Source organism: Macrosteles quadrilineatus, unplaced genomic scaffold (assembly GCF_028750875.1).
Source record: "Macrosteles quadrilineatus isolate MER2022 unplaced genomic scaffold, UCM_ALF_1.0 Scaffold_1__1_contigs__length_201487025, whole genome shotgun sequence".
NCBI classification, from domain to species: domain Eukaryota; kingdom Metazoa; phylum Arthropoda; class Insecta; order Hemiptera; family Cicadellidae; genus Macrosteles; species Macrosteles quadrilineatus.
Window position 1 is genome coordinate 25,742,218 of NW_026542594.1, and position 27,546 is coordinate 25,769,763.

Below are 27,546 nucleotides of genomic sequence, written 5' to 3' on the forward strand. Positions count from 1 at the left end.
TCCTTAGTTATTGTCGCTTGTGAAATTTAATTTCTTTATCTTGTACTAATTAAAGTGATAGGTAACACCTGAGTAATGAAAAGTGTTAATTTTTAGTAACTAAGTTACTCACTATTATTTTAACTATAGAGACAAACATGGCTGAACATTTTTATTACTGTAGCTGTAAAGTTAATTATTTTAGAGCACCCGTAATCATTCTTAAAGACAAACTGTAACATATAGAACAACCAATGATTTCAATATTTTTAGTTGTGAACAAGTTTTAAGACAGCTCAAGCGATCTCTTTGAATCACACAATAGTTTTTTTGTTTGTTTGATTTTGATTTGAATTAATCATATAGTTGGGAATAATAATTGAATTATAATTTACCTCTAGTACCGTAAGCATTGTTTGATTTTACTTTTTTCATGAGATATTTTTAATAATGCCTTTGTATGAACATTTTATATTTCAAATTCTGCTGAAATCTTGTAGTTAACAGCTATTTCTTAAACGTGTGCAATTTTATGCATGAGAAATAAACATGGCTTTGGCAAATAAAAATAAATAAGTTAAGAATACTAATAATACTTTTTTGTTTATTTATCTAAATTTACTATTTGTTTTGGAGTAGCCTAATTATTTTAGATTACTGATTTTTTTTAGAAATACAGTCCCTTAATCATTAGCCTACTTAAATTAATAAATGGTAATTTCATGTTTACTGTAACTATAATAAGATTACTATTGAAATATTATAATCCAATTTTAACATTTGTACATATTTAAGTTTGTATCTCACCAGGAGGTTTTTCAGGCTCTGCTAGTGACTTTGATGTGTCTTGCTTTGAGTCCATGGCACAACTAACAACTAACTGTAGAGGTACTGGCAAGTGGCACTGGCTAGAGACTACCCCACTACTAACTGTGCTGTTACTGTAACTGTAGGGCCTGTATACACTGGTCAGCTGATCAGCTGATCAGGCAATCACACATTGTTGCTAAGGAATTTAAATGTTTGAAAATTAAAAGGAGAAATTTAACTGATTTAATGCTCTTACTTGAATATGGCTATATATGAGAGTATGCAGACAAATACACAATTGTTTGGTGATGTTTATTTTTAGATTGTTTGATGTTGCTGGCCTATTTTGTTTTAATGTTCTAAAACTATCGATCTTATGGTATTTATTATATGTATGTATCTTATTCAATCAAAAGCATTTCATTAAAAGGATAAAAGTATGGTGCAGTGTGAAGCAGTTAAATTAACTACTATAGCTTGGGGGCCTCAAGATGGGGGAGGGGGTTCACTTTATACACTGAGGGCGTAGCCTCAGAACAGAGGAAACTTGTGTTTTCTTAAGATGAGAATTGAAATGTATTTAAATAATGAAATATGTAGCCTATGTTTAAATTAATGTAATTCCGAGGTTTTCAGATTGATGTCATTTAAAAGCTGGTTCATATCAACTGTGGATATTGGCATTAGTAGGTGGAACAATCGAAACTTTGGAAAAATCTCGGAATACCATGATAATATTTTGTATGATGACAGAATTTTGTTTTGTGTTTTCCTCCCAATTAGGTTTAATAGAGTTTACCCTTCATAGGTGACACTACGGAGTTTTCCTCCGGGCGCATATCTTTCTATATGAGAATATGCTATCGCGTGCCAGCAGTTTTAAGAGTAACCATACCTTACATGGCTCTTTCTAGAAACTGATTAAATATTTTTTTCTCTTACTCTTCCCTCCACTACCCCTAATCAATTTAAGCCTGAAGAGCCGCACGGACCCCACCTCCGTGTGTCACCGCTTGCGAGTTGGATTCCCGGAGTGAAGTTCTGTGTGTCACAGAGACCTATGATGATGCTGTTTGTTTGCTATATTTTTATAAATACGTAAAGTAGAAGTTTTTACTGATTTAATGTAACCTACAATTTTATTGATTATCCACATGATTTTGATAACTTTTTGTATTAATAGGTAGGAGAGAGTGGGGCACATTTAAACACTTTTTAAACTTTAATTTTGTAATAGGTGAATTTATGTGTTTTTAATAAAAATATTATTACATTTAGTTGTAACATAATGTTAGCTTTAATTGAGTTATTTTTTAAACCCTCCAAGTTAACATGTTAATGTGCAATATCTGTTTTCACAAAGGTATGCTTTTGACTTTTCGTCAAAAGTACTCCACTGGTGGGGTATTTTTGAACAAGAAGTGGGGTACATTTGAACACACTAATTAAGTAAAATTAAAATTTTTATTTTAAAGAAATCGTTATGCAAGTGAGTTGATAAAAACATTTCTATTGGAACTAATTCTTCATTTAATGTTTTAGATTCATGTTATTTGTAGCTAAATGTTGCAAAGTTAATAGCAAAATTATATTAGTTCGCTGCACGTGCAGTTCTCACACTCATTGTTGGTTGAGGAAGCTTATAGTCTTAAATTATCAATATTCATTACTGTATTGTATAGGAAACAAATATAATCAGTTGGGGTACATTTGAACAACATGCTTACCAGAGGAAAACATGGTGTTCAAATGTAGCCCTCAGGCTCTTTGTTCAAATCTACCCCACTAGACACCATTTTGCAAAAAGTCAAATTAGGCTATGTTTTCTTGGATTGTAATTTATTAATGTGAAGCAGCAGTGGCGTATAACAGATTTTTTCGGGCCCCCCTGCAAATCTATTTTTCGGGGCCCCCTCCCATGAGTTATTTTTAGTCCGCACTAGTGAGCACTACGACTATCCGCAGTACTATCCTGATAATTGGACCAATTCATTAATTACAAGGAAAAATGTGGTTCGGATTCCACTATAAACTGTAGGTCCCTTAGTTGCCACTAGCTGTATGGGCTATTAATTAATAGCTGTGTCTAAGGAATATGTCGGCCCTAGTCACTCATTCGAATGAAAATATCGATTAGCCTATTCGATTGTTTCATTCGATATATCGTTTGGTTAGTTAGGTTAACCCTACCTAACTAACCAAACGATATATCGAATCAAACAATCAATTAATCGATATATCGATCGATATTTTCATTCGAATGAGTGTAGGACCTAAAGTAAAGTGCAGCCATTTTATTGATAGTTCATGTAGGCCTAAGTTATTGTTTTTGTGTAATTGTATTTTCGGAACGTCTTAGAAGTCCGTCTGCTTTTAGAAATTGAATCATTTTAACCCTCCGAGTGTTATTTGTCGCTGCAGCGACACATTACACACTTTGTGTAGTGTTTTGTGTCGCTGCAGCGACCCACAAACACTGTTTACGGCGAAGGCTCTATGACTGACAAAATCAGATTGAACTGGATCGAGTTAGGTATCGTTTTATTTTACAGATTCAGAGCTTTCTCCGGGGGTCTGTCTCTAAGCACTATTCATTTTAGTTCCGAAAATATTGTAGCAGACAGCTGACGTGCGTATTTGTAAACAGCTTAGTTAACCTCGGACAGTATAATTAACATTGTTTTCAAGCTTCTCAGATCCGTTTTAATAAAACCTTGCAAATGAGCAAAAAATAGGCAGACATTAAGGCCAAAACAAGGGACACTCGGAGGGTTAAAATGTTAGCCTATTCCGATTTTCACATGTCGTGTGTGGTTTTGTCTGTACAGCTGTTTCCACTCCACAAACCTTCCACCCCTTTTAGTTTTAGTCGCCACTAGAACTTGGACTCGTCCATACCACAAATATGTTAATAAATCAACAAAACTTAAGCTTAATATGAATTATTTAACAGTACGGACACTTAGGAATCTCTCCGACCAAAACTGATTGCATTTTTGGATTCAGCGTTAAAAATAGGAACTGTAAGTAGACATATAAAAATTACATCAAATCCCAGTGTAAATAGGGTAAATAATTACAGTAGAGTCCCGCAAACTCGGCGTAATGTGGACTGGAAGGGTGCCGAGTTTGTGAAATGATGGCTTATCGGGAACTAGAGTTAAAAATAAGAACAATACAATTTTTGAGCTTTTTAACCGCCCTTTTAAATTAGATATAGGCCTATATTACAAGTCAGTATTAAGTCATCAAATATAGTACAAAAATCCTTAGTACGAGTTGCAAATGATTATACTTGAGCTGGCTTGTGTCCATGTTTAACTTGGACTCAAAAATTCACTAATTTTCTGAGCCAGGTGATGGCCGAGTTATCCAGACTGCCGGGTTATTGAGTGCCGAGTTTGCGGGACTCTACTGTACCAGTTAATCGATGGTTTCAATAGATATCTAAGTTATAAGCGTATCCCAATTAAGAAACTGTTATGGATTTTCTATTTATTTTAAATAGGCCTATTGCATAAAATGTCATTTATTGAGTGAAACAAAAAACAGGGGTGCCCACAAGGGGGGGCTGTGACGCAGACTGCGTCATTGAAATTCTTGGGGGGGGGTTTCAAAAAATTCAAATGGGGGGGGGGTGGCTAAAGTTAATTGCAACAGTGTTCAACGTGACGACATTAAAAAATATATTACAAAGTCACCAGATAGAAAGTTGATTAATTAATGACAATAGTTATTGTTGAATTCAATTAGTTAAAATAGTATTTGAGGATAGTTTAGGATTCGTGTAGGAAGTTATTATTCAAGATTAGCAAGACGTGAGATCTAAGAGGGAGGGCACGGAATGGCTCAACTGCTGAGATAGTAACGCGTGGTACATAGGCCTACACGTCCAGCTACACCGCGACTCAGCACAGCACGCTTTGTACATAAAAGCTCGTTAAAATACAATCAAGTAGCATAGGCTACAATACTTTACACTATTGTGTAGATACTCGATTACCTGAGTTAATAGGGGGGGAATGAAAAATACGGTTAATCCAATATAGTATACAAACAGATGACAAACCCATTAAAACGCTGTGAACAGCCATTATCGTCACGATTTGCATTTTTATCAACGAAATTAAATATTGTACAATCATTATTATTGTGCAATAATGACATTTAAAATCATTTATCTTGGTTCAGTTGTACAAACGGCAACGTTTAAAATTATAGCTAACGCAAACTCAACTAATAACTAGCCAAACACTATGCTATAAATAACGTAATTAAACCTTAGAAAGTGTTATAAGCTACTGCTCATGATAGACAGGTAGGCTACCGGTAGTTGCTGTATCACAACATAGGAATTGATTGATAATTCATAAAAAAGTTTAAAATTATATTTAGAGATAATAAAAACACTCTTAAAAAATAATGTAACGAGAACAATATTTTAATTCTTATTCTTTGTTCTTTATTAGGTTTCTTTTCAATTCATACACAAATTCAACAAGTCAGCATATTTAGGCCTACTCATTGCCCAATCACAGCCTTACTAAAGTTACCATGGTTACTAATCACTCAATCGCAGTTTACTAAGCATTATATCGTCATTATTCCCCAGCTGTTGTATCTGAAATCTGTTAACATAGCGCACAGAAGACAGAATTGTAAAACGGAGCAGACGATTGTTGGCGCAAGCGTTGAAGTTGAAGTCATTTTTCCATTTCATTTTAATCAAAGGAGCTGCGATGTTTCCAAAACGATTATGTGGGAGGGAGAGGGGGTCGTTATATTAAGAGAAAGACGCTGACAATTCGTTAAGCAGAGGTTACGAACGCTATGTAGAAATTCTGGCAATAAAAATTCCTTAATTTGGTTAAGTTTTCCAGTCCTGTACAACACTGATTCACGGTCTTTTCCTGGTAATGGAAATTCAAGTACAACTTGATACAAACAGAATCTCCGGTTCACGACCTGGATGATGGCTAGTTATTTAATTTAATTTACAGTTACATATTAGTACCCGTGATAAATCAAACCCGTTATATAGGCCACACGGTTATTAATCTCACTTGGTTTTGGATTTGCTTACAAACGTGATCGGTAATGGTTAGGTAGGGCCTACACATAGTATTCGTAAACAACATTTATGTAAACATATCAGTGACAGCTAGAAAAAAGAATCTTTATCAAAACAGCTGTTCTTAATTTCATATATGACGTGTTCTCTTAACACATTATTAGTATTTCATAAATGACGTATGTGGTAAACATGGAGAAAAAAAACCAAAAAATCACACAAAATTTTGGTTTTGATCGTCTGTTATTTTATTTCCAAAATAGTGATGCCATATTTTAATGGCTAAGGACACTCTCGCCAATCCTGTGAATACAATAAAACCATTAGAATCATAATCGGTACTCTAGCTTTCTTTAGAGTAGGCTACGTAAAATGCCTTCTGGGCCGTGTGATAAATTGAAATAAGAAATGTTTCAACTTCTTTAATGTATAAACGTAAAAATAACCCAAAATATGTATAATTCTGAGCAATGTACAGACAAAACTATAACTTTATTTATATAGATTAACTCGGTTTGAATTTTCAATATCTAAATAAATGTATAAAATTTATTTTAGTTTTACAAATAATGCTGGGCGGGGGGATAATGTTTCTCATTTGTTGTGTACCGTACCTAATTTATTGTGGGGGGGGCTGGTGCTCAATTAGGGGGGGGGGGTTGCGTCATGAGTCTAGGGGGGGATGGGCACCCCTGCAAAAAATATCATAGCTTGGAGCCCTCAAGCAAACTTTGCTACCATTTCGGTGTAAGCCTAAGTTATTGTGTGAATTACCTTTGTTTATTACCTGTGTACTTCCTTTTGAAAAAACGTTTTAGTCTTTGCATTAAGGCCTAGTCGCTCAAATTAAATCTTCATAAACCATTTAAAAACGAATTTATAAATAACCATGTTTTTACACCCAACAACCCTGCCCGTAATATATATTAACAATAATATTGAACACCGTTCACATTCACAACCATATTCACAACACAACACAACAAGTTATTTGATGTTCACTTCACAATGACAATAACGGAATAACGAGAAACATGAAACATAAACAAAACAAAACAAACGTGAAACAAAACAAACGTGAGGAATCAAACACCAAACAGCTGATCGAGTGTATCGGATCAACAGACAGGTATCTTGTATAAACTCAAACTGGTACAAGCTGCTATACCCGTGCTTTGCAGCTATGCAGCTTTGCAACGGGAAGAAAATGTGACCTAGAGAGCTATTAAAGTGGTGCTGATGTGTGTTTTAAAATACAGCAACTCTATGACTTAGTTTAAAAATAAACGGTATCAGCATTCTGACACATACTTTCTCCCATAAGTTTGTCAACAACCTTTATCATGTGTAAGCGGTGAGAGTAAATATACGGAAATGGGATTTATACAATTTTGTTCACAATTTAAAGGACTACATACTAAATTTTTATCAAAATCTTTCGGGCCATTTTTGTAAAAATAGGATTTTTCCGTTATTTTATGGGGTTTTATGGGAAAATAACATAATTTACAATAGCTTTTGAACCATAATTTTTACAGAAATGGGATTTGTACCATTTTGTTCAGAATATAAAGGACTATAACATACAACATTTTTCTCAAAATCGTTCGGGCCGTTTTTGGGAAAATCCTATTTTTCCGTTATTTTATGGGGTTTTATGGGAAAATTCCCATTAAAAATAAAAAATTTTTAAAATGAAAAAACTATCAACATTTTAAGGACCATAACATACTATGTTAAAATAAAACCGGATTTTTTTCTAAAATCCTATTTTTCGTTATTTTATGGGGTTTTTATGGGAAAATGACATAATTTACCATAACTTTTGAACCGTAATTTTTACAGAAATGGGATTTGTACCATTTTGTTGAGAATTTAAAGGGCTACAACATACTACATTTTTATCAAAATCGTTCGGGCCATTTTTGAGAAAATCCGATTTTTCCAGTTTTTTATGGGTTTTTATGGGAAAATCCCCATTAAAAATCAAAATTTCAAAAAAATGAAAAAAACGCCTGGAGATACTATGGATTAGAACCTACATACCAAATTTCATCGAAATCGGACCACAGGTGTAGTCCCTAGCTCTGTACACATCCAGACACACAGACACACAGACACACAGACACACGGACACACAGACACACACACACACACACACAGACATCACTTTGAAAACCACTTTTTTGGGTCCAGGGGGACCCAAAACGGATATATCCACTCAAAACTCAAACTCGAAAATTTTGACGAAAACAATACTTTCTCCATATACTATGGTATAGGGGGAGAAAGTAATATAAACTGATTTAATATATCAGGTAATATATGGTACTAAGGAAGTAAGTGTTCTTAATTCTACATTAAAGCCTGCTAAAAAGCTTTTGTGGCTTTTCCTATCTGGTCTTGATACATCTGTTGATAGTAAGGTAATAACTGCTTTTCTTAATGACTACAAGAAACATGACTATGTATGTGAAAAACTTGCTACGCGTTATAGCTCCTACAACTCCTTTAAAGTAGGTATCCCATGTGAACTAAGCCAAGAACTATTGGACCCAGGCTTTTGGCCTGAAGGTGTGGTTGTGAGTAAGTTTCGTGCTCCTCGTAAGTACGTTCAGAATAGAGAGATGCGTTTTTTACCCCAAGCGAGTGCTCTAGGAAGTCCTACATAGATCCAACTGTGCACTTAATTCCTAGCAAAACTTTAGTCTTCGATTCTAATGGCGGTGGAACCAAACGTAAAACAAATGTTGACTCTAGTTCAGACTTTAGGCCTAGGCCTACATCAATACTAAAAAATAGGCCAAGTAACACTTTGTCAGGCAATTCGAATTGGACTAATGTGGTATGTGCACAATGGAATGTACAGGGACTGCTCGGCAAAGTCGATGAAGTAATTCCTCTAAGTAATAAATATAACATAGACTTCCTGTGTGTGTGCGAGCATTGGCTAGCTCAAAATGAAATAACAGACTTTCATATTCAAGGCTTTAACTTGATCAGTGCTTACTGTAGATCTTCTGGGCAAAGAGGAGGTGTTGCGTTGTATGTGAAGGCTGGAAGAGTGGGCATTGAGATTCCTTACTTAGTAGAACTCTCAATTCAAAGTACGTGTAAAATTGCAGCGACTTACATACAAGAGCTCAACTTAACCTGTATCGGAATATACCGTGTGCCAAATGACAACAACTTTGATATGTTCATTGAAACTTTATTTAATGTATTATATGTTTTTAATTCTAGAAATAAGTCTAATTCATCATTAATGCTATGTGGTGATTTTAATGTAAATATTTTATGTGATGACATGGAGAAGCGAGTTTTTGTAAATTTATTGACAAGTTTTAACCTGGTGACTACCATTAGTGAAATTACTAGGCCAGGTGTAGGCCAAGGGTCTTGTCTTGATAACATAGCCACAACTGTCCACCCTGATAGAATTATTTCTGCAAAAGTTGTACCTATGGTAGTTTCAGATCATTTTGCTGTTGTTTTGGAATGTCAGTTGCAATGTGGGAAAACTGCTGATCCTGTGGAAGCAGGTGGGAATAATAGAATAATAAGGCCTATTGATCATATTACTTCACTCTATTTTACAATGTTGTTAAGCAAAATGAATTGGCTTTGTGTATATACACTACTTACATTTGACGAGAAGTTTGATTGTTTCTTTAGTAACTTTATGAACATTGTAGATTTGGCTTTCCCTGTTAAAACTGTGTCTGATAGTGGACTTAAATGCTGTAAAAAAGAGTGGTTTAATACTGACCTGAAGTATTTGAAAGATCAATGTTTGTTTATGTATGAGCAATTTAAGTATACTGGTCTAGCCTTTTACAAAGATAGTTTTAATTTCTTAAAGTGTAATTACAGAAAAGCTGTCAAGGCCAAAAAACAACATAATTTAAATCGGGTTATTAATGCCAAAAATAAGCCTAAGGAAATGTGGTCCATTGTTAGAGAGAATACTGGTAGAAATGATGCACCCAAAGGTAGTAACAGTAAATCAAATCTTACCTCTGGAGGGTTCAATGATTTTTTTATTAGTAGTGTAAGAGATATTGTTGATAATATTCCTGATTCTGGTCAAAGTATGAACTTTTATTTAGATAACATTAAGCAGGTCATACCTCATGTTTCTAGATTTTCATGGAAGTGTATTAGTGTTGAGCAGGTTTATAATGCTATTAACTCTTTGAGTAGTAGTAAGAGTCTTGATGTGTATTACCTTAATTCTAGTTTTTTAAAAGTTGCTGCACCTTATGTGTCTGAAGTTTTGGCCTATTTATTTAATTCTTGTATTGAATCTGGTGTTTTTCCTCATTGTTTAAAACTAGTTAAAGTCATACCTCTACATAAAAAAGGTTCCATGTCTGATTATAACAATTATCGACCTGTATCAATTATACCTGTCATATCCAAGGTTTTTGAGATAATTCTAAATAGCCAAATTGTATCACACTTTGAAAATAACTTTCTATTTACTGACTGTCAATATGGCTTTAGGCCTAAAAGAGGTACCAATATGGCCATCTCTGAATTTGTTAAAAGATGTATCTATGGGCTGGATGGTAAGAACACTGTATTTGGCAGCTTCTATGACATGTCAAAAGCTTTTGACACTATCTCACATGCTGTTTTGTTGCACAAACTTAAATTTTACGGTTTTGACGACTTAGCCATTGATTTTGTGAAATCTTACTTGACCGAGAGACTACAAGCAGTGTATTATAATGGTTGTTTTTCCCATTATTTAGATGTAAGAACTGGTGTCCCACAGGGCTCAATTATGGGTCCTGTATTTTTTATTATATATGTGAATGACCTATCTGTTGCTGTTAATAATGACCATGTTAATTCTTTTTTGTTTGCTGATGATTTGGCTGTTCAAATTCAATGTAATGATGTCTTATTTGCAAAAAATGTTCTAATCAGGGTTAATGATACTGTTAAGGACTGGTCAGCTGCAAATTCACTATGTCTTAATGAACAGAAAACTCAAAACTTGGAATTTTGTTTGAGGCCATACGCCCATGAGAGTATTAATTCTGTTAAGTTTTTAGGAATTCTTCTCCAAAGCAATGTAAAATGGGATAAACATATCACAATGTTATGTAGTAAATTATCTAAGGGAACTTTTATGTTGATTAGGCTAAGATCGTTTGTGACAACGGATATTCTCATTACAGTTTACTATGCCTACCTTCATAGTTATATATCATATGGAATTATTGTATGGGGTAATGACACCAATGTTAAGGAATTGCTAATTGAACAAAAGCGTGCTATTAAAGTCATAGCAAATGTTGACATGAGGACTCACAGTAAGCCATTGTTTAGGAAATTCAACATACTCACTGTACCTGCAATGTAGGCCTATATTTTTGAATGTCTGTTGTTTATTAAAAGAAATTTACATACTATACCTACAAATAAAAATGTTCATAACTATTTCACTAGAAACTGTAACTCACTTAGAATTTCCCAGTGTAATTTAAAAATTGCTCTGAATTGTTTTGTTGAAATGGGAAAAAAACTGTTTAATTCTCTACCCTCTCATTATAAATGTTTAGAATTTAACTGTTTTAAGAGGAACAAGCACCTTTTGATTAGTATTAGTCCATATGACATAAATGAGTTTTTCCTTAATGTTAATGACCATGTATAGTATTACTAAAAATGTCTGTGATTATCTGTGGACTGTTTTATAGTTATATTTATTGTAACTAGTTGACACTGCTATGCATTGTAAAATGTTCTGGCAATAAAGATTTGATTTGATTTGATTTAAAAGTGTAAACCTACTAACTTTTAAACCTCTACTTTTAATGTTAATAGATCCAAAAGAATATGAAAACTTTAGTACAATACTACTCATTAACTGGGGGGTTCCAGACTTTTGCCTAACCCTGTATTACAAATTAAACTTAAGTTAAACTTACCAATTGGAGAAATACTTTACAAAACGTGTTATACAACCTTCTTTCTTGAATACCAAACTTAACCCTCTTCAATCCATAAAGCGTCACAAACATCTTTTTTGAGTAAATAAACAAACATCAGTTCATTGCACTAACCAGCTGTTTTATCAACTAAATTTAATTAAATCATTTAAATTTTGGAAGCATGCCAGGCGTAGCCCTTTGGAAATGAGCCTGTGAGTAGATCTCCAATTCCTGTAAGCTATGTTATTTACCCATAAAAACCCATGAAAAAATAGAAAAATGATTTTTCAGAAAAAAACCGACTCTGATCGAAAATCTCCTGTTATTGTCCTTATAATTCTAAGCAAAATTTTACAACTCCTCATTAAACCTGTAAAAATTAGTATTCAAAAGTTAATGCGCATCTTTTGTGATTTTGCCTTTTAAATATCATAGTTAGATAAATTCATCGCTTACCCATGATGGAAGTTGTTGACAAGCTAATAGGAGAGAGTATGTGTCAGATTGCTGATACCGTTTATTTTGTTTAGGTGTAGTGAAGAAAATAATGGCTATGGTGTATGTGTTATACTAGCATCGCCTACCGTAAATTAAAAGAACCAAATTTCCTCAAACCGTGTGTTCTCCCATTGCAAACGCATAGCACGAGTGGAGTATATGTTTTATCTATGGTATAACCATAGATAAAACATACTCCGTATAACTTTCTATAAGCATTTTATACTTAAACGCCAACCCCTTACTAGTGATGGGAACTATCCGATAGAAACAAACGATTCATCCGGTTGTTGCGCGCCAACCGATTCATCCGATGGTTACTTTAATATTCATCCGGATGAACTATCCATTCTATCACATGTGAAGTGAATCAGCCAAGTCAACTATCTCATCTGTCTGTAAACCACCCGTTCCACGCTTTCATCCAATTGTAAAACTATCTGTCCCGCATTTTCATTCGTTTAAACTACGAATTAGTTATTTGACAACTGAAACTGTTCTTTAAATTATTGAATGGTGAAATGAATATTAGTTTATTTGCACGATGAATTAATTTGTTTACATTTTAATTATCTACACAGGGGTAAATGGGTTATTTATTCATCCATTCTCAGGTGAATCATCTGCTCATGCTCAGCAGTCAGCACAACAGTAACTTAAATGCATTCGGGCAGATATTAATTTATTAATTACGTAGTTATTATGAATAATTTGTACAAACAGCCTTGATACCTTTTAGGCGTAAAATTATTACGTGAGTAATAAATATCGAAAGATGAAATAATTAAGTTTAGATAACCAAGCAACTTAAAAAATTGGAATTGTCTCCTTAAATAGCAAATAACAAACCTTAAGCACGAATTAATTATTTATTTTAAATAATATTAAACGGATAAAAAATAAACAAATAAATAAATTTATTATAAAAATAAAACATAGAAGAGGGAAGTAATTTTCTCACAGTACATTTTAGTTCTTTAATCATGCAAAACAAATATTTTTCTGTTTATTCATGCACGGATAAATTCTCCAAAACATGACGCTGGATAGGAACGCCAAACGCCACAATAACAAAACTATCTAACTGATCAGGCGCGCGAACAGATGCATTCTACCTCTAGTCGGATAGTTTTATCTGTCTCCGGAAGCAGCACGGACGCTCCCCACCCCACTACACTAAAAACCATCGGATGAATCATCCATCTGAAGACTATCGGATGAAAGAAAAACCATCGGATGAAACATCGGATAGTTGAAATCAGTCGTTTGTCCCATCACTACCCCTTACGAAGGACGGGTATTCTGCTAGTATTGTCATAGTCCAGTAACCAATCTTTCGTAAATACACTAAAACCATTAGCTGCTTCCAAACAAAACGGCTGTTACACCACCACTTGCGACGTTGCCACTTCGAAGCCCTGGAGTTAAAGGCGTCCGCGGGTATATTCATATTCCCAGCTCAATTTAAAACAGCAAAAAATGTTATTCCTCTATTCAAAACAGGTGAACCAAATAAAGACAAAAACAATTTTAGGCCAATCTCATTGTTAAGCGTATTTTCCAAGGTTTTGAAGCGTATTTTTAAGGAACAGCTGGTGCCTTCAAAGTAACAATATACAGAGTGAATTTTAATTGTACTCCCCCCCCAACTTTTTTCTACATTTTTTCAAATATCAATCCCGAACCACTTCCAAACATTGTTGGGTAGTAAGTACTTCATTTTGACAAGGTGGTCATTTCCGGCCACCATCTTGGATCCGCCATATTGGATGCAAAATATTTTTTCAAAAGTAAAGGTGGGGTTGTGACCTATTATTACGATCTAGATTTTCACCCTGATTACAATGCCACAAACCGTTTTTAAAAATCTTGATTCATTCTAAAGTTAAGAGGGCTTGTCCCTTAGGTAGTACCATGGTAGTACTCACTGGACATTAATCCACACCAGAGAGTATCTCATCCACAGTGTGACCTCCCAGTAGCTGGATTACGGGACGACGATACCCGTCCCAGTCTTATTCGTAGGACAATAATCAAAATAAAGTGTAGGTACCTTCAAAACAAATCAGTATTAGCTCAGTTTCACGGTGAATTAGATAGGCACACCGCTAGTGAACTACTAGTAAAAGATCGTGTGAGCTGAGCAATATAAGTTTTTTCTTACTGGCTAGGCTAGTGGCTGTGGGCTGGCTCGCTGGCTAAAAGAAAAAGAAACAGAAAAGAAGAAGAAGAAATGAAAAGTTCTTTTTTGGCAACCCTACAAAACAAACGTGGATTAAAGATAAAATGATTGTCTTCCGAATAATCTCTACAAATATTTTTCATTTACCGCTGAAAAGTTTTGGGTGCGCTTTAATAAAATGAAACTAGTTTACAAGAATGTTGATAAAGATGGAGGCGGGTAAGTATTTTATATAATTGATTTTGAGTGTATTTATATTTTGAGGTTATGTAGGCTAATATTTATTCTTTGCTGATATCTCTTTAGGTACTCCCCAAATTCTTATCATACAGTTTGTTTAGTACACATTTGAGTAATTTACTCTCTACTAATTACGTTGATATCGCCGTCCTTTAAAGTTTTAGAATTCCCCAACTTAGCTCAACAGCCACATCTACCCCTAGCTCCAGATGTTAAGCTTTCAAGTTTCAAATCAAATACCCCTCCTGTGGATTAGTTGAATTTCCATTTACATGGCCTGGATTACTTTAACCCTCCCAGTGTTACTTGACGAAAATTCGACAAGCAGCACACTTTGTGTAGTGTTACTTGTCGATTTTTCGACACGCAGACATCGTTTACGGCGAAGGCTCTATGACTGACTGAATCGGATTGAACTGGATCGAGTTAGGTATCGTTCTTTCCGTAATATTCTAAGCTTTCTCCAGAGGTCTGTCTCTAAGCGCTATTCATTTTAGTTCTGAAAATATTGTAGCAGACAGCTGACGTGCGTGTATTTGTAAACAGCTAGGTTCCCCCGGACCGATGACCGATGTGTTTTATTACGTTTATCATTGTTTTAGTGTTAAAAATCAAAAGTAGTGATATACGTGGTGCATTATAAGAAGATTTAAGTGGTTTTGAAGTGCTGGTTGATGATCCTGAAGAAGTAGGTAGTGATATTGATGTAAATTATCAGCCAGATTCCTAGCTATGGTTAGGCTATGCATTCTTAGCTAAACGCTATGTACTGAAATCAGTTTTTTGCCCATAACTTATTTATTTGCAAATATACTTCCTTATATTATTATATATTTGTAATCCTCATAAAATTTAGAACAAAGTGGCTATTTTCAAATATTTATAGGCCTATAATTTATACAATTTCATTGAGCGCAAACTTATTTTTTTTTTTTGAAAATTTTCGAAATTATATTTTTTTTAGCTACCTAAAAATTTTTTTTTTTGAAAAAATGTTCCTTATGTTTTATATATCATATTGAAGCCCATGATTTTCCAAACAAAATGGTATATAGAACATTAGAATTAACATTGTTTTAAGCTTCTCAGATCCGTTTTAATAAAACCTTGCAAATGCGCCAAAAATAGGTGGACATTAAGGCCTAAACTATGGACACTTGGAGGGTTAAAGGGTAATTATTCCGTACAGGTGCCTCCAAACGAATTTTTAATTTTGATATCTCACTTTATAGTTTTTTACCTCCTGAATCCAAATATACCATTATTTTCACCGCTGATGAATATTTCTCAAGATATCGCCGTAAAAACATACTTAACATTACAATAAACAAGGTAGGATGGATGACGTTACAAGTGGAATGTACTATGGGATGGGTTAAGTAAACCAACCAGCTGATTGTTTTCAATCATGGTCAAGCAAATGGAAGTGACAATTTTTATTAGCTAACTCGATTCTGCAATATGAAAATCACCTGATTAAGTTACACTTTTCACTTTCTAAGACCAATAAGTTAAAAATGTATTATTGTTACCAGTATTTTATCCTTATTAATGATTTATTGATTTATATTTCGCCGTTTAGAAATTACACATTAAAATAGTGCTATTCTAACATAACCTAACCTAACCAAACCTCTAGAATGTGTAAGCAAACTCCTTTTGATGTCAGAAAAGGCATGTCAGGGTGATAGGTCGTGCTTTATGTGAATTGGTGACTGCATTAAGTCCTTTGAAGGTAGGTTAGATTAGGTAAGTTAAAGTTTAGGTTATAATATATCGAGTTGTTAGTTTATGTCGTCTGCAGACTGTTTTTGTAAAATTAAAATCCTGAGAAAAACACTTCAAATTACTATTTCAAAAATGCAAGCCCTTATAATTCAGGCAGTGTGAACCAGCTGATTACTCTACGAACACCATATGTCCATAGATTTGTTGGCGGCAATATTTGCAATACCTAAAAAAATTTAATGTAGGGATATATCTAACTCATACTTCTTCACTAAAAATGAAGCGCATATAAGCAAGGCCCCACTAGAAAAACAGGCCATGCTGCAGGATCCATGACGACACACTTGTGTACAGAATCACTGCCATAATCCCATTTGTTTTAGGTAAACAAGCTGGCAGTTTACAGATTTGTACAGTAAGATTTTTGTACAACTATCCACCACTGTGACATAGTGTTGCGCTGCAGCATGGCCTGTTTTTCTAGTGGGGCCTTGCTTATATGCGCTTCATTTTTAGTGAAGAAGGATGAGTTAGATATATCCCTACATTAAATTTTTTTAGGTATTGCAAATATTGCCGCCAACAAATCTATGGACATATGGTGTTCGTAGAGTAATCAGCTGGTTCACACTGCCTGAATTATAAGGGCACACCATCCTTCTCGTCCTAAACACATTTTAATATGTTTGTGTAAACATCTTTTTGGAGCTAAAAGAATTACCATACTGTTAATACTGTTCAATGAAATGGCGACCATACGTAGTAGGTATTTTAAGCCAAGTATGAATGGAGATGAGTGTAGGATGAGTGGCGCGATCTTGTTGTCTTGTTAGTGACTAAGGCCGACATTCCTTAGACCCAGCTGTTAATTAATAGCTCAAACAGCTAAATGGCAACTAAGGGACCTACAGTTTATAGTGGAATCCGAACCAAATTTTTCCTTGGTATAAACAAATTGGTCTAATTATCAGGATAGTACTGCGGATAGTCATAGTATTCACTCGCGCGGACGTTAATCCACACCACGGAGTATCGCACCCACAGTGCATGCCTATAAATATCCACAATTCGTGACCTCCTAGTAGCTGTATCACAGGACGACGCCACCCGTCCCAGTCATACCGGGTAACTTAAAATATTCTTAGTCAAATGAAATCCACTCCTCAATAAATAACATTAAAACTTTCCGACCTTTGTGTCATCAAACAGTGAGTTGTGGTCCATAAGCTACATCTATCATCTATTGATTCTGCAATAGTGTAAACCTAGCCCCCGATACAAACAAATCAGTTAAGTCTTAATTGGCCATTATTATAACAACTGTGATAATCCAAAATTTTGTATTGAGGGCATTTTTATGTAAAAGATTAGAACAAACATAATTTTAGTGAAAAATAATGTTAATCATGGAAATAACATAGGAACTTTTATTCATGATTTTAGTAGGCTACCTAAGTTACATACACAGATTTATTTTTGCAAAATTGGAAGCTCTTGAAAATAATGTTGGTGTTAATGTGAACACAAAAATAAACACAGTTTCTTTTCTTTGTTAGATCATGTTCTTTTTTAAAATGTTATCTAATTTGAATGTTTATTTTTACTTAGGTCAGTCACACTTATGCCTGAGGAGCCCGAAGACATGTGGCATGCCTACAACCTCATATCAGAGGGGGACAGTGTGCGTGCCTCGACTATCAGGTAATAAACAATGAATTAATTATTAAAACACATTGCAGATCTGGCTAATAAAGATATTTGTATTATGTAAAGATATCTGTTATGGGCATATCTATTAAAACATATTTCAGTAATAAAAATGATTCTTTTAAATGTTAGAACCAAATAGAACTTTTATTATTATAGGAAAAAATGTAAACATAACATTTTACAGCTGTTTCAGATAAATGTTATTATTATAGGAAAAAATGTAAACAACATTTTACAGCTGTTTCAGATAAATGTTAATAAGACAGGTTATTAGAATGTATTACAGTCTTCCCCACACAACAGACAGACCACACAATTCACAAGTTTAATCTAACAACTGGCCGACGGGTCCTTGTAGACCTTTTTGGTTCGACTTGTGGAAGAGGATCAACTGGATGAGGTTCAACTTGTTGCTGCCGAGTATGCTCATTTTCATCATCAAGGTGCACTTGTGGCGCATGCTCATTTTCATCATCAAGGTGCACTTGTGGCGCCTGATTCGGCAGATTCCTGCACTGGATAATGAAGGACTCTTCTTCTACATTAGTCTTCTGCTGAGTCTTTACTTGCTGTGTGGGTTTTGGTTGCAGTTGTTCTACTTGTGTTTTATTACAATAAGGAACTTGGGATTTCCTCAGCTGCTCAATATGTCGTTTCACAAACACCCCATTGTCAAGCAAATGGCAACTACCTCCGTTGGTAGCTGGATGACCAGGTGCAATCATCTTGTGTTGTATGCCATTTCGGAACAAGAATGCTTGAAAAGAATTAGAGGTGAAAATTGAAGCATTGTCACTTACAATTGTTACTGGAAGTCCTTTCCGGCTGAAGATTTCCCGGAGATGCACAATTGTTGAATCTGTAGTAGGTGCCGACCTGCATATGGCCACCTCAGGCCATTTTGATAAACTGTCTACCACAATCAAGAAATGATGTCCAAGGAAGGGGCCAGCATAATCAATGTGTATACGCTCCCAGTTGCTCTGCGGAGGTTCCCAGGGGTGAGCGGGAGCTTTCATTTGGTTGTTTTGTACGTCTGCACATGCTCTGCAAGATTTTGCAACAGCTTCAATGTCCTTGTCAATCAATTTCCAGTAACAATACCTTCGGGCTAGTGATTTCATACGAACAATGCCTTGATGTGTCCTGTGTAATTCATGAAGGATATACCGTTGCAGAGGTTTTGGAATGACAACTCTGTCCCCTCGAAAAATTATTCCTTCCTGAAGGCTGTATTCAAGGGATTTGCAGGTTCCATTTTGTAAGGATTGTTTCAAAGAAACAAGTTCTGGATCCTTGTCAGTTTATTCTAGTACATTTTTATAAGTGACTATCTCACTTGAAATATTATTTAAGGTTAGGTTATAAATAGTGAAATTCTCATCAACAACTGTTTGTGGGGATGGTAGTGGAAATCTCTACAAATAATCAGCATTGGCATGGTCTGCTGAACGCCTAAAAATAATATCAAAGTTGAAACCGTTCAAGAACATAGAATATCGAAGCAATCTGGAAGCTGTTATGACCGGCAATTTAGAATTTAAACTGAAAATGTGAGTCAGGGGATTGTTGTCGGTCACAAGTGAAAACTTCCTACCATAAGTATATGGATAGAATTTCAAAAAGGCCCAGTAGATAGCTGTTGCTTCTCTGTCAAGTTGAGAATAATTTTTCTCTGTATTTGTCAGTGTTCGAGATGCAAAAAATATTGGACGTTCTGTACCGTTAATTACATGTGATAAAACTGCTGAAATCCCTATAGGACTTGCATCAGTTGCCATAACAAGTGACAATGATGGGTTTTAGCCAATTAGAACATCATCACTTGCAATCGCTGCCTTGATTTTATTTGCAGCTCTCTCACAATCTTCTGTCCACTGAAAACGTCCATTTTTCCTTTTGAGGAGTTGGTAAATTGGATGCATAGTGGTTGATACATTAGGAATAAACTTTGAATAGTATGACACATAACCAATGAATGTTCTTACCTCATCTAAATTAGTAGGACTAGGGGTATTAAGAATAGCTTTCACTTTCTCCGGGCTCTTTTGAATTCCTTGCTTGCTGATTTTGTGACCAAGATATGTTATTTCCTCTTCAAAAAATCGACTTGCAAATTGAACTTTTCTAGACGAGACAAACAAGCATGTAACCTTTAGTTACATTCTTCTACGGTGGAACCCCAAATTATAATGTCATCGAAATAAGCGAGGGTGCATTCAAGTCCTTGTTGCACTGTGTCAATGAACTTGGCAAATTCACTTGGGGCCGTTTTAATGCCAAAAGATAACCTTTTCATTAAATAGGTTCCTCGATGAGTAGATATTGCTTGTAGCTTCTGACTTTCTTTGTCCACAGGAATATGTAAGTACGCCTTGTGGATGTCCAGCAGACAAAAATAATTACCACCCCTAATGTTACCAAGGATTTCATCTATGACTGGTATAGGATATCTTGTGTCTTCAAGCTGTGATTTAATGGTACACTTATAGTCAAAGTATAGCCTCACTTTCCCGTCTGGCTTTGGAACGACCACTAGAGGACTTCCCCATTGTGCGTTGTCCACTTTTTCAATAATGTTTTGATTTTCCAAACGATCTAATTCAGCTTCAACCTCATCTCAAAGTGCAAAAGGAACTATCCTTGGCTTTAGAAATATTGGACGAGCATTATCTTTAAGAATTAAATTGCAGACATATGGGGCCTCGCCAATCTTTTCCTCGAATAGTTCTGAATATTTGTTAAGAACTTCCATTTTAAGCTTAGAACAATCTAAAGTGGTACATTTATGAATGGATAGTTCAGAATCTAGGGGAATTTTTTAAATTAAGTTATCCACAACAAACAAGTTCAGGTCTGTAGATTTGTTGTTGTACCATACCTCAACTTTGGCAACACCCAGAGGTTCAAAGATTTCACCAGTAATTGTTTTAAATTTAGTTGACGTTGGCTGAAGAGTTCTGTTGGGACAAACTTGTTGAAGGTCTTTGTAAGTAATTATTGTTACTGGACTTCCAGTGTCGATTTCAAACGTAAGCTTACCAGTTTCAATGTTTAGTGTTGTCGTAAATTTCTCTGTTGGTGAAGTAGTGGACGTAATACAGACAGGAACAATTCTTCCAATAGAAAAGGTAAGATCCGTTTCATCCTCAGGACTGATGTATTCATCATGTTCTATGTCTTCTTGAGATATTGCATTTACCTTGCGATAATTTGATTTTGTCAAACTTGATATGCAAACCTTAGAAACATGACCACGTTTATGGCATAGACTGCAAAATAAGGTGTCAACTTCCCGTTTGCATGATTTGGCCATGTGGTTACTCTCACCACAACGCACACATAGTCCTGAAATTCCAAGGTGCTCATAAAACTTCTTTTGATTATTTTGACTTTGTTTTGTTGATGTGTTATCACAATCATAGTTTTTTGTACGAAAAACTTTTGAAACTTTGTTTATCGAATCAGTTCCATGAAATGTTATGCAACCCTTTTTTGATGCTTCAAGAGACAGAGCCTGTTCATACGCACCTTCAAAAGTCAATTCTGGATGCTGAAGAATCTTTTCACTGATTGTTTCATCTCGTAATCCTCGAATGAATTGTGCACGTAAAAACAAATCGACCACTGAAGATTCACAAGAAGGGCAGTTGAAATTGCATGTGAATGTAAGTCTTCTTAGTGCAGCTACAAACTCAGATATGGACTCTTTCGGACTTTGAACACGTGATAGAAAAGTATGTTGTTGCACAAAAACATTGGGTTTTGGACATAAATGATTTTCAGCTATTTTAATCAATTCGTCGTAGCTTTTGTTTGATGGTAGGTCTGGAGATACAAGACTACCTAGTAGTTGATAATGTTTTGGTCCAATACAATTGATCAATATTCGTGCTTTGATTTGTTGTACTTCATCTTTGTTTCCTGTAATGTTTTTCAAATGAAAGTAATTTTCAAGTCGTTGTCTATATGAATTGAAATCTTCATGATTTTCATCAAATGAATCGAAATTGAATGATGTGATTCCGTTCTGGGGTGTTGAAGGTTTTGGATTCTGTGCATGGGTTTGAGTGATTTCATTGAACTTGTTCAAAAGTATAGCCTGCTGTTGAACAAACGTTGATAAAATTGTTGAAAGGTCTTCAGTCATGATAGTATGGTAATTTCAATGTTTATCCTGTAGAAAAGTGTATGAGTCATTAAAAATCCCGTCTTCGTCGCCACTAAAACATATTTCAGTAATAAAAATGATTCTTTTAAATGTTAGAACCAAACAGAACTTTTTATTATTATAGGAAAAAATGTAAACATAACATTTTACAGCTGTTTCAGATAAATGTTTATAAGACAGGTTATTAGAATACATTACATCTATTCATTACTGATCTGATCTATATTCTCTAAACAGAATATAGGCTATTTGTTTTGCAGGTACAGTAGATCTCAGTTATCCGACCTTCCTGGGCACGGCGTAATCTTGAACATATCTCGCAATCACGGCACCATCGTCAATATGCCCAACACTCACGCCGCGATCGTCAAATCTCCCGCGGTCACGGCGTTACCATGAACATCTTACCCGATCACGGAACCATCGTGAATATATCAAACGCTCGTGGTGAGATTGTCATTTACAAAATTTCAAGTATGGTCGGAACACAAAAAAGGTCAGATTATCAGTAAATAGGCAATACTTAATAAAAGTCATTTAATGAAGCGTATTAACAGATAAATCAAAACGTTTGAACTAAATCTAATGTAGCCTACAGTATTGAATTATATCTTACAAACATTGTAATGAATCACACCAAAGTTGTTGTTATTATCAATGATAAAAAAAGTGGAAGAGTGTACTGTACTGAAAAAAGTTCAGCAGATGAAATTCTAGACTTAGCTGAAGTGTTCCGCAATTTCTTGATCCACAAAATATCCATAGGAGTTGAGTTTAAATTCTGCTCGATGTACTGAAGGGCAATGTCAAAAGTGTTCTCAGCGTCGGTGCGTGAAATCTGGGAAGGGGGGTTGTTGTCATCACTGTCCGAGTCTTCATTCACAGTTTCTTCCCGATCGTTATCCTAAACAGCGGCAATAATCTGGTCCTCATTGAGCTCTTCGCTGGTTTCACAGTCTTTGTCACATTGGGCAATCCACTCCTCTACTTCACTGACAGGGACATTTGCCTGGAGAGTTTGGAGGTCTTTTACAATTGCCTGCGTGCCGTTGTTTTTCTCGTCTTCGATCTGATCACTTTCGGATATAACACCCAGCCAAAGCTTACGCCATGATTTTCGCATGGTGTCAGACTTCATTTCCTCCCATGAGTCAGCAATCGTGTATATGGCATCTTTGATATTAAGGGGTTTCATAGCCTCAATTAAATTAGCACCTTCTTCAGACTTTTCCAAAATTGAGCTGATGTACTTCCTGCGATATCGCCTCTTTAACCATTCAATCACTCCTTGATCCATTGGTTGGATCAGAGATGTGACATTAGGAGGCAGGAAGATAGCTTTAATGTCCCCTTTCACTAAATCCTCTTCAGATGGCTGTGATGGTGCATTGTCCAACAGCAGTAGGGCACGAACAGGAAGCTTTATTTCTTTAAATAATTTTCAACCGATAGAGCAAACTTGTCGTAAAACCAAAATTTAAAAAGATTGCAGTTTATCCAAGCAGATTTTTGATTGCGAGCTCCCAGAGGGCGCACGGCCCAAAGGAAAAATATATTTTTTCAATACATGTATCTTATAATACTTAGTCATAGCTTAACATATTTTGCGAGTTGATAAGAAAAAAGCTCTGGCCTATAAATCATTCTGATTAGTGATTTTTATGTTGATTAGAAGAAATAATTGTTTGACAATTTAAACAATTTTTCAACATTACGAATCAATTTTGTTACAACATTGGTAACGAAGATTGGTTATACGGGAGTAGGCTGTAGGGATGTTGTCGAGCTGTACGCATCGTATTGCCACTGCCAATGTATACAGAACAACTGCACTGACACCAGATGGCTCGGCGCTACTGATCAGAGTGATGAGGGGCTCATGTGTGCTAGACACTGTTACTACCCTTACCTCACAAAACAAAAGTTATTAACTAATCTTTTGATCAGTTACCTGCGGGATCAAGTTAAAATATATAATATGTTGTGTTGAATATTAAAAATACGATGAGTTTTTAGCTTTTATACATATTATAATATACACAAATGTTAAATGATAATTCAAGGTAGGGTAACTAAAACATATTTCACTTTGAAAAATAATGACAATGATTCTTTAAAATGTTAGAACGAAACTGAATTTAATAATCATAGAAAAAATACAAAATGTAAACATAAACATTATACAGATGATTCAGGTCATTTTAAGAGCCAGGTAATGTGATATAATATTACAGTCTTCCCCTCTAAAATGAGAACAATAGGTTGAAGTCTTGGTGTGGAATACTCATAACTGATACTTGTGTGGTGTAGATAATTAACTTTAGTTTTTTTTTCTTTTTTTTTCATTGGAGCGGGTGTATAGCTTAATAGCTTACTGGAGTCGTTGAATAATAGTAGGTTTTGACTGGAACTGGAGTAGAGTATTGAAAATGAACAGGAGCGGGAGTTAAATACTGAACAGGAGGGAAATCAACTACGGGTTTTAGAATTGACGTGGTCGATTTGTAACCGTTGGAAACTGCTGTTGAAGCTGGAATGGAATAATCGTAGCTCACTGTCAGGGGAGAAGGAGGTAAGTACACATTGGGCTTCAATGGTTTTACCGGGGCAGGAGGTACATATTCATGGCTATCTGCAGGCACTGGTGTAGAATACTTAAGAGTCTTCAGTGGGAGTAGAATGTTCAGAGTATGGGGGAGCAAAAGTCATGTACTGGACTGGTTTCAGTGGTACAATCGGTGTTTTGAGAACTGTTGGCACTACAGGTTTCACAGCTGGGTAAGAGTACTCGTAACAGACAGCCGAGGCGGGTGGTGTGTAAGTTACTGGTCTCAATGGCATTTCGTAGGTTATTAGTTAAACTGGAACTGCGGAGTAGCCGTAGCTCACAGGTTTGACAGAGGGTGGTGGAGGTGGCGAGGAGCATGTTACAGCAGGCTTCACTGATGGAGGAGCTAGGGTGGAAGTGGATAGTTGAGAATCTAAGGGAATTTTCAGTTTTTGCAACCAATCTCGACCTAGTAATGGATTAATAATGTTATCAACTACAAACAAGTTCAGGTTTGTAGATTTGTTGTTGTACCATACCTCAACTTTGGCGACACCCAGAGGTTTAAAGATTTCACCGGTAACTGTTTTAAATGTTGTTGATGTTGGCTGAAGAGTTCTATTGGGGCAAACTTTTTGAAGGTCTTTGTTATTGATCATAGTTACTGGACTCCCAGTGTCGATTTCAAAGGTAAGCTTACCATTTTCAATGTTCAGTGTTGTTGCGAATTTTTCCATTATGGACGCAATAGCTTAATTTTTTTAGTAGTGGACGCAATACGGACAGGAACAATTCTTCCAATAGAAAACTCATCATGTTCTATGTTTTCTTGAATTATGATACTTACCTTGCGATGATTTGATCTTGTTAAGGTTGATTTGCAAACCTTAGAGATATGACCACGCTTATGGCATAAACTACAAAATAAGGTGTTAATGTCCCTGTCGCACGATTTTGCCAAGTGGTTAGGTTACTCTCACCACAACGCACACATAGTCCTGCAATTCCTGGGTGCTCATACAAGTTCTTTGGATTGTTTTGACTTTGTTTTGTTGATGTGCTATCACAATCATAGTTTTTCGTACGAAAAACTCTAGAAACTTTATTTATCGAATTAGTTCCATGAAATGATTTGCATCCCTTTTTTGATGCTTCAAGAGTCTGTTCATACGCACCTTCAAAAGTCAATTCTGGATGCTGAAGAATCTTTTCACTGATTGCTTCATCTCGTAATCCTCGAATGAACTGTGCACGTAAAAACAAATCGACCACTGAAGATTCACAAGAAGGGCAGTTAAAATTGCATGTGAATGTAAGTCTTCTTAGTGCAGCTACAAACTCAGATATGGACTCTGTTGGACTTTGAACACGTGATAGAAAAGTACTAGGTGAAACCGGTCGAAATCGACGGTTACTTTCAAGGCTTACGTTAATTCATCCAACTGCGATAAATTGGGTGAAATATACATATTTTGAGCATTTAGCATTGTTTAAAGAGTAATAAGTGTAAAAACAATAATGATATTAATTGCGTTAGTTGCCAAATTTGGTTGATCATTCAATGAATAAGATATTCCCCATACCCAACGTCATAGGAGTTATTATTAGTATGTTATATGGTATCTCTCCCTTTGGAAGAACCTTTAAATAGTATTTATTTAACTCGTATCGGTGGATCTTTTGTAGTTAAACACTTCCGTGATTTCATCAGTGTAATATGATTTTATTAAAAAAAAAATATTTTTTGGGAAGACATATTCTAACTTCAAAGGGAGGTCTATCCGTTACAGTGTAGGCCTAAGTTTGATTTTTCCTTCGTCACGTCGCGTCAGTTCATACCGCACTTCTGTGCCAATGAGTGAACATAGTTTTGTGAAATTTATTGTGGGGTTACTGTTAAAGCTGGAATTCCTTGACATGGGGGATGTCAGTTAGTTGTCTGGTTGTCTCAGCCTTATCAATAACATAAAGTTGTCAATATAATCTCTCTACGGAATGTTAGGTGTAGCGGAATACTTGAAGTGAAGTTGGCTCTTATTCTTGAACTGTTAGGGGCCTCCTAGTTCATATCGTCTTGCGGCTTCATTGGCAACAAATAATGCAAATGACATAGCAATGGGACATTTCAAAAAAGCAAAAATACTGTAAATTGGCTGTTACGTATATATTGCCGTTTGCATATTGTTAATCAACTTATCTTATAAAGGATTATTTGATCTAGTTTAAAAGGAATATGACCTTTCTGTCATGACAGTAGCTGCTTAAATAGTATTTTCTCTTTGTACCATATTTTACAGCCAAAATGTCGTATTATTTTCAATAATGTTACCAAACCAGTGCGCCAAAGTCCGTAATATAGGCAGGTGCAAATAATTTGTAAAGATGGGTACCATTTTAGGCAAGGTTTCTATGTTTGGATTTTAGACACAATAAGAGCAGATATTTCTAAAAAAGTATTTGATATGTGTAGAATAATATGATAAAATGTAGGCAAAAGTGGTGAAAAAGGTAGACACCAACCCGTACAATAGATATAAGATAGTTCAATAAGAAATAATTAAAGAATTGCTGTGATAAAAGGATTTTCCACTGATTTCGTAATGGAACGTTTATTGCAAAACATGTCACGATAAAGAAGAAAATCTATTTTAAATCAGAAAATAA

At 35.3% G+C, this 27,546-nt stretch overlaps 2 protein-coding genes across 5 annotated transcripts in view; one reads left to right on the top strand and one right to left on the bottom strand.

Moving 5' to 3' along the window:
* Positions 1-11,820, bottom strand: part of LOC129005370 (putative inorganic phosphate cotransporter) — a 96,334-nt gene extending 84,514 nt beyond the window's left edge. Inside the window, exon 1 of one of the 4 annotated variants that reach the window (XM_054434267.1) lies at positions 11,803-11,820. Coding sequence is in view for 2 of the 4 variants with exons in the window: in XM_054434240.1 (XP_054290215.1) it covers positions 787-841 (55 nt within the window). In the remaining 2 variants the exon portion in view is untranslated. Of the gene's footprint in view, positions 1-786; positions 895-6,634; positions 6,885-11,802 lie in introns of those variants that run through there. The other 3 variants (XM_054434249.1, XM_054434263.1, XM_054434240.1) reach the window with 3 other exon arrangements.
* Positions 11,821-14,559: 2,739 nt separating this feature from the next.
* LOC129005404 (protein pelota) overlaps positions 14,560-27,546 on the top strand; it is a 95,323-nt gene continuing 82,336 nt past the window's right edge. Inside the window, exons 1-2 of the mRNA XM_054434290.1 lie at positions 14,560-14,704; positions 18,062-18,154. Of these exons, the coding sequence (XP_054290265.1) occupies positions 14,664-14,704; positions 18,062-18,154 (134 nt within the window). The 5' untranslated portion in view covers positions 14,560-14,663. The remainder of the gene's footprint in view (positions 14,705-18,061; positions 18,155-27,546) is intronic.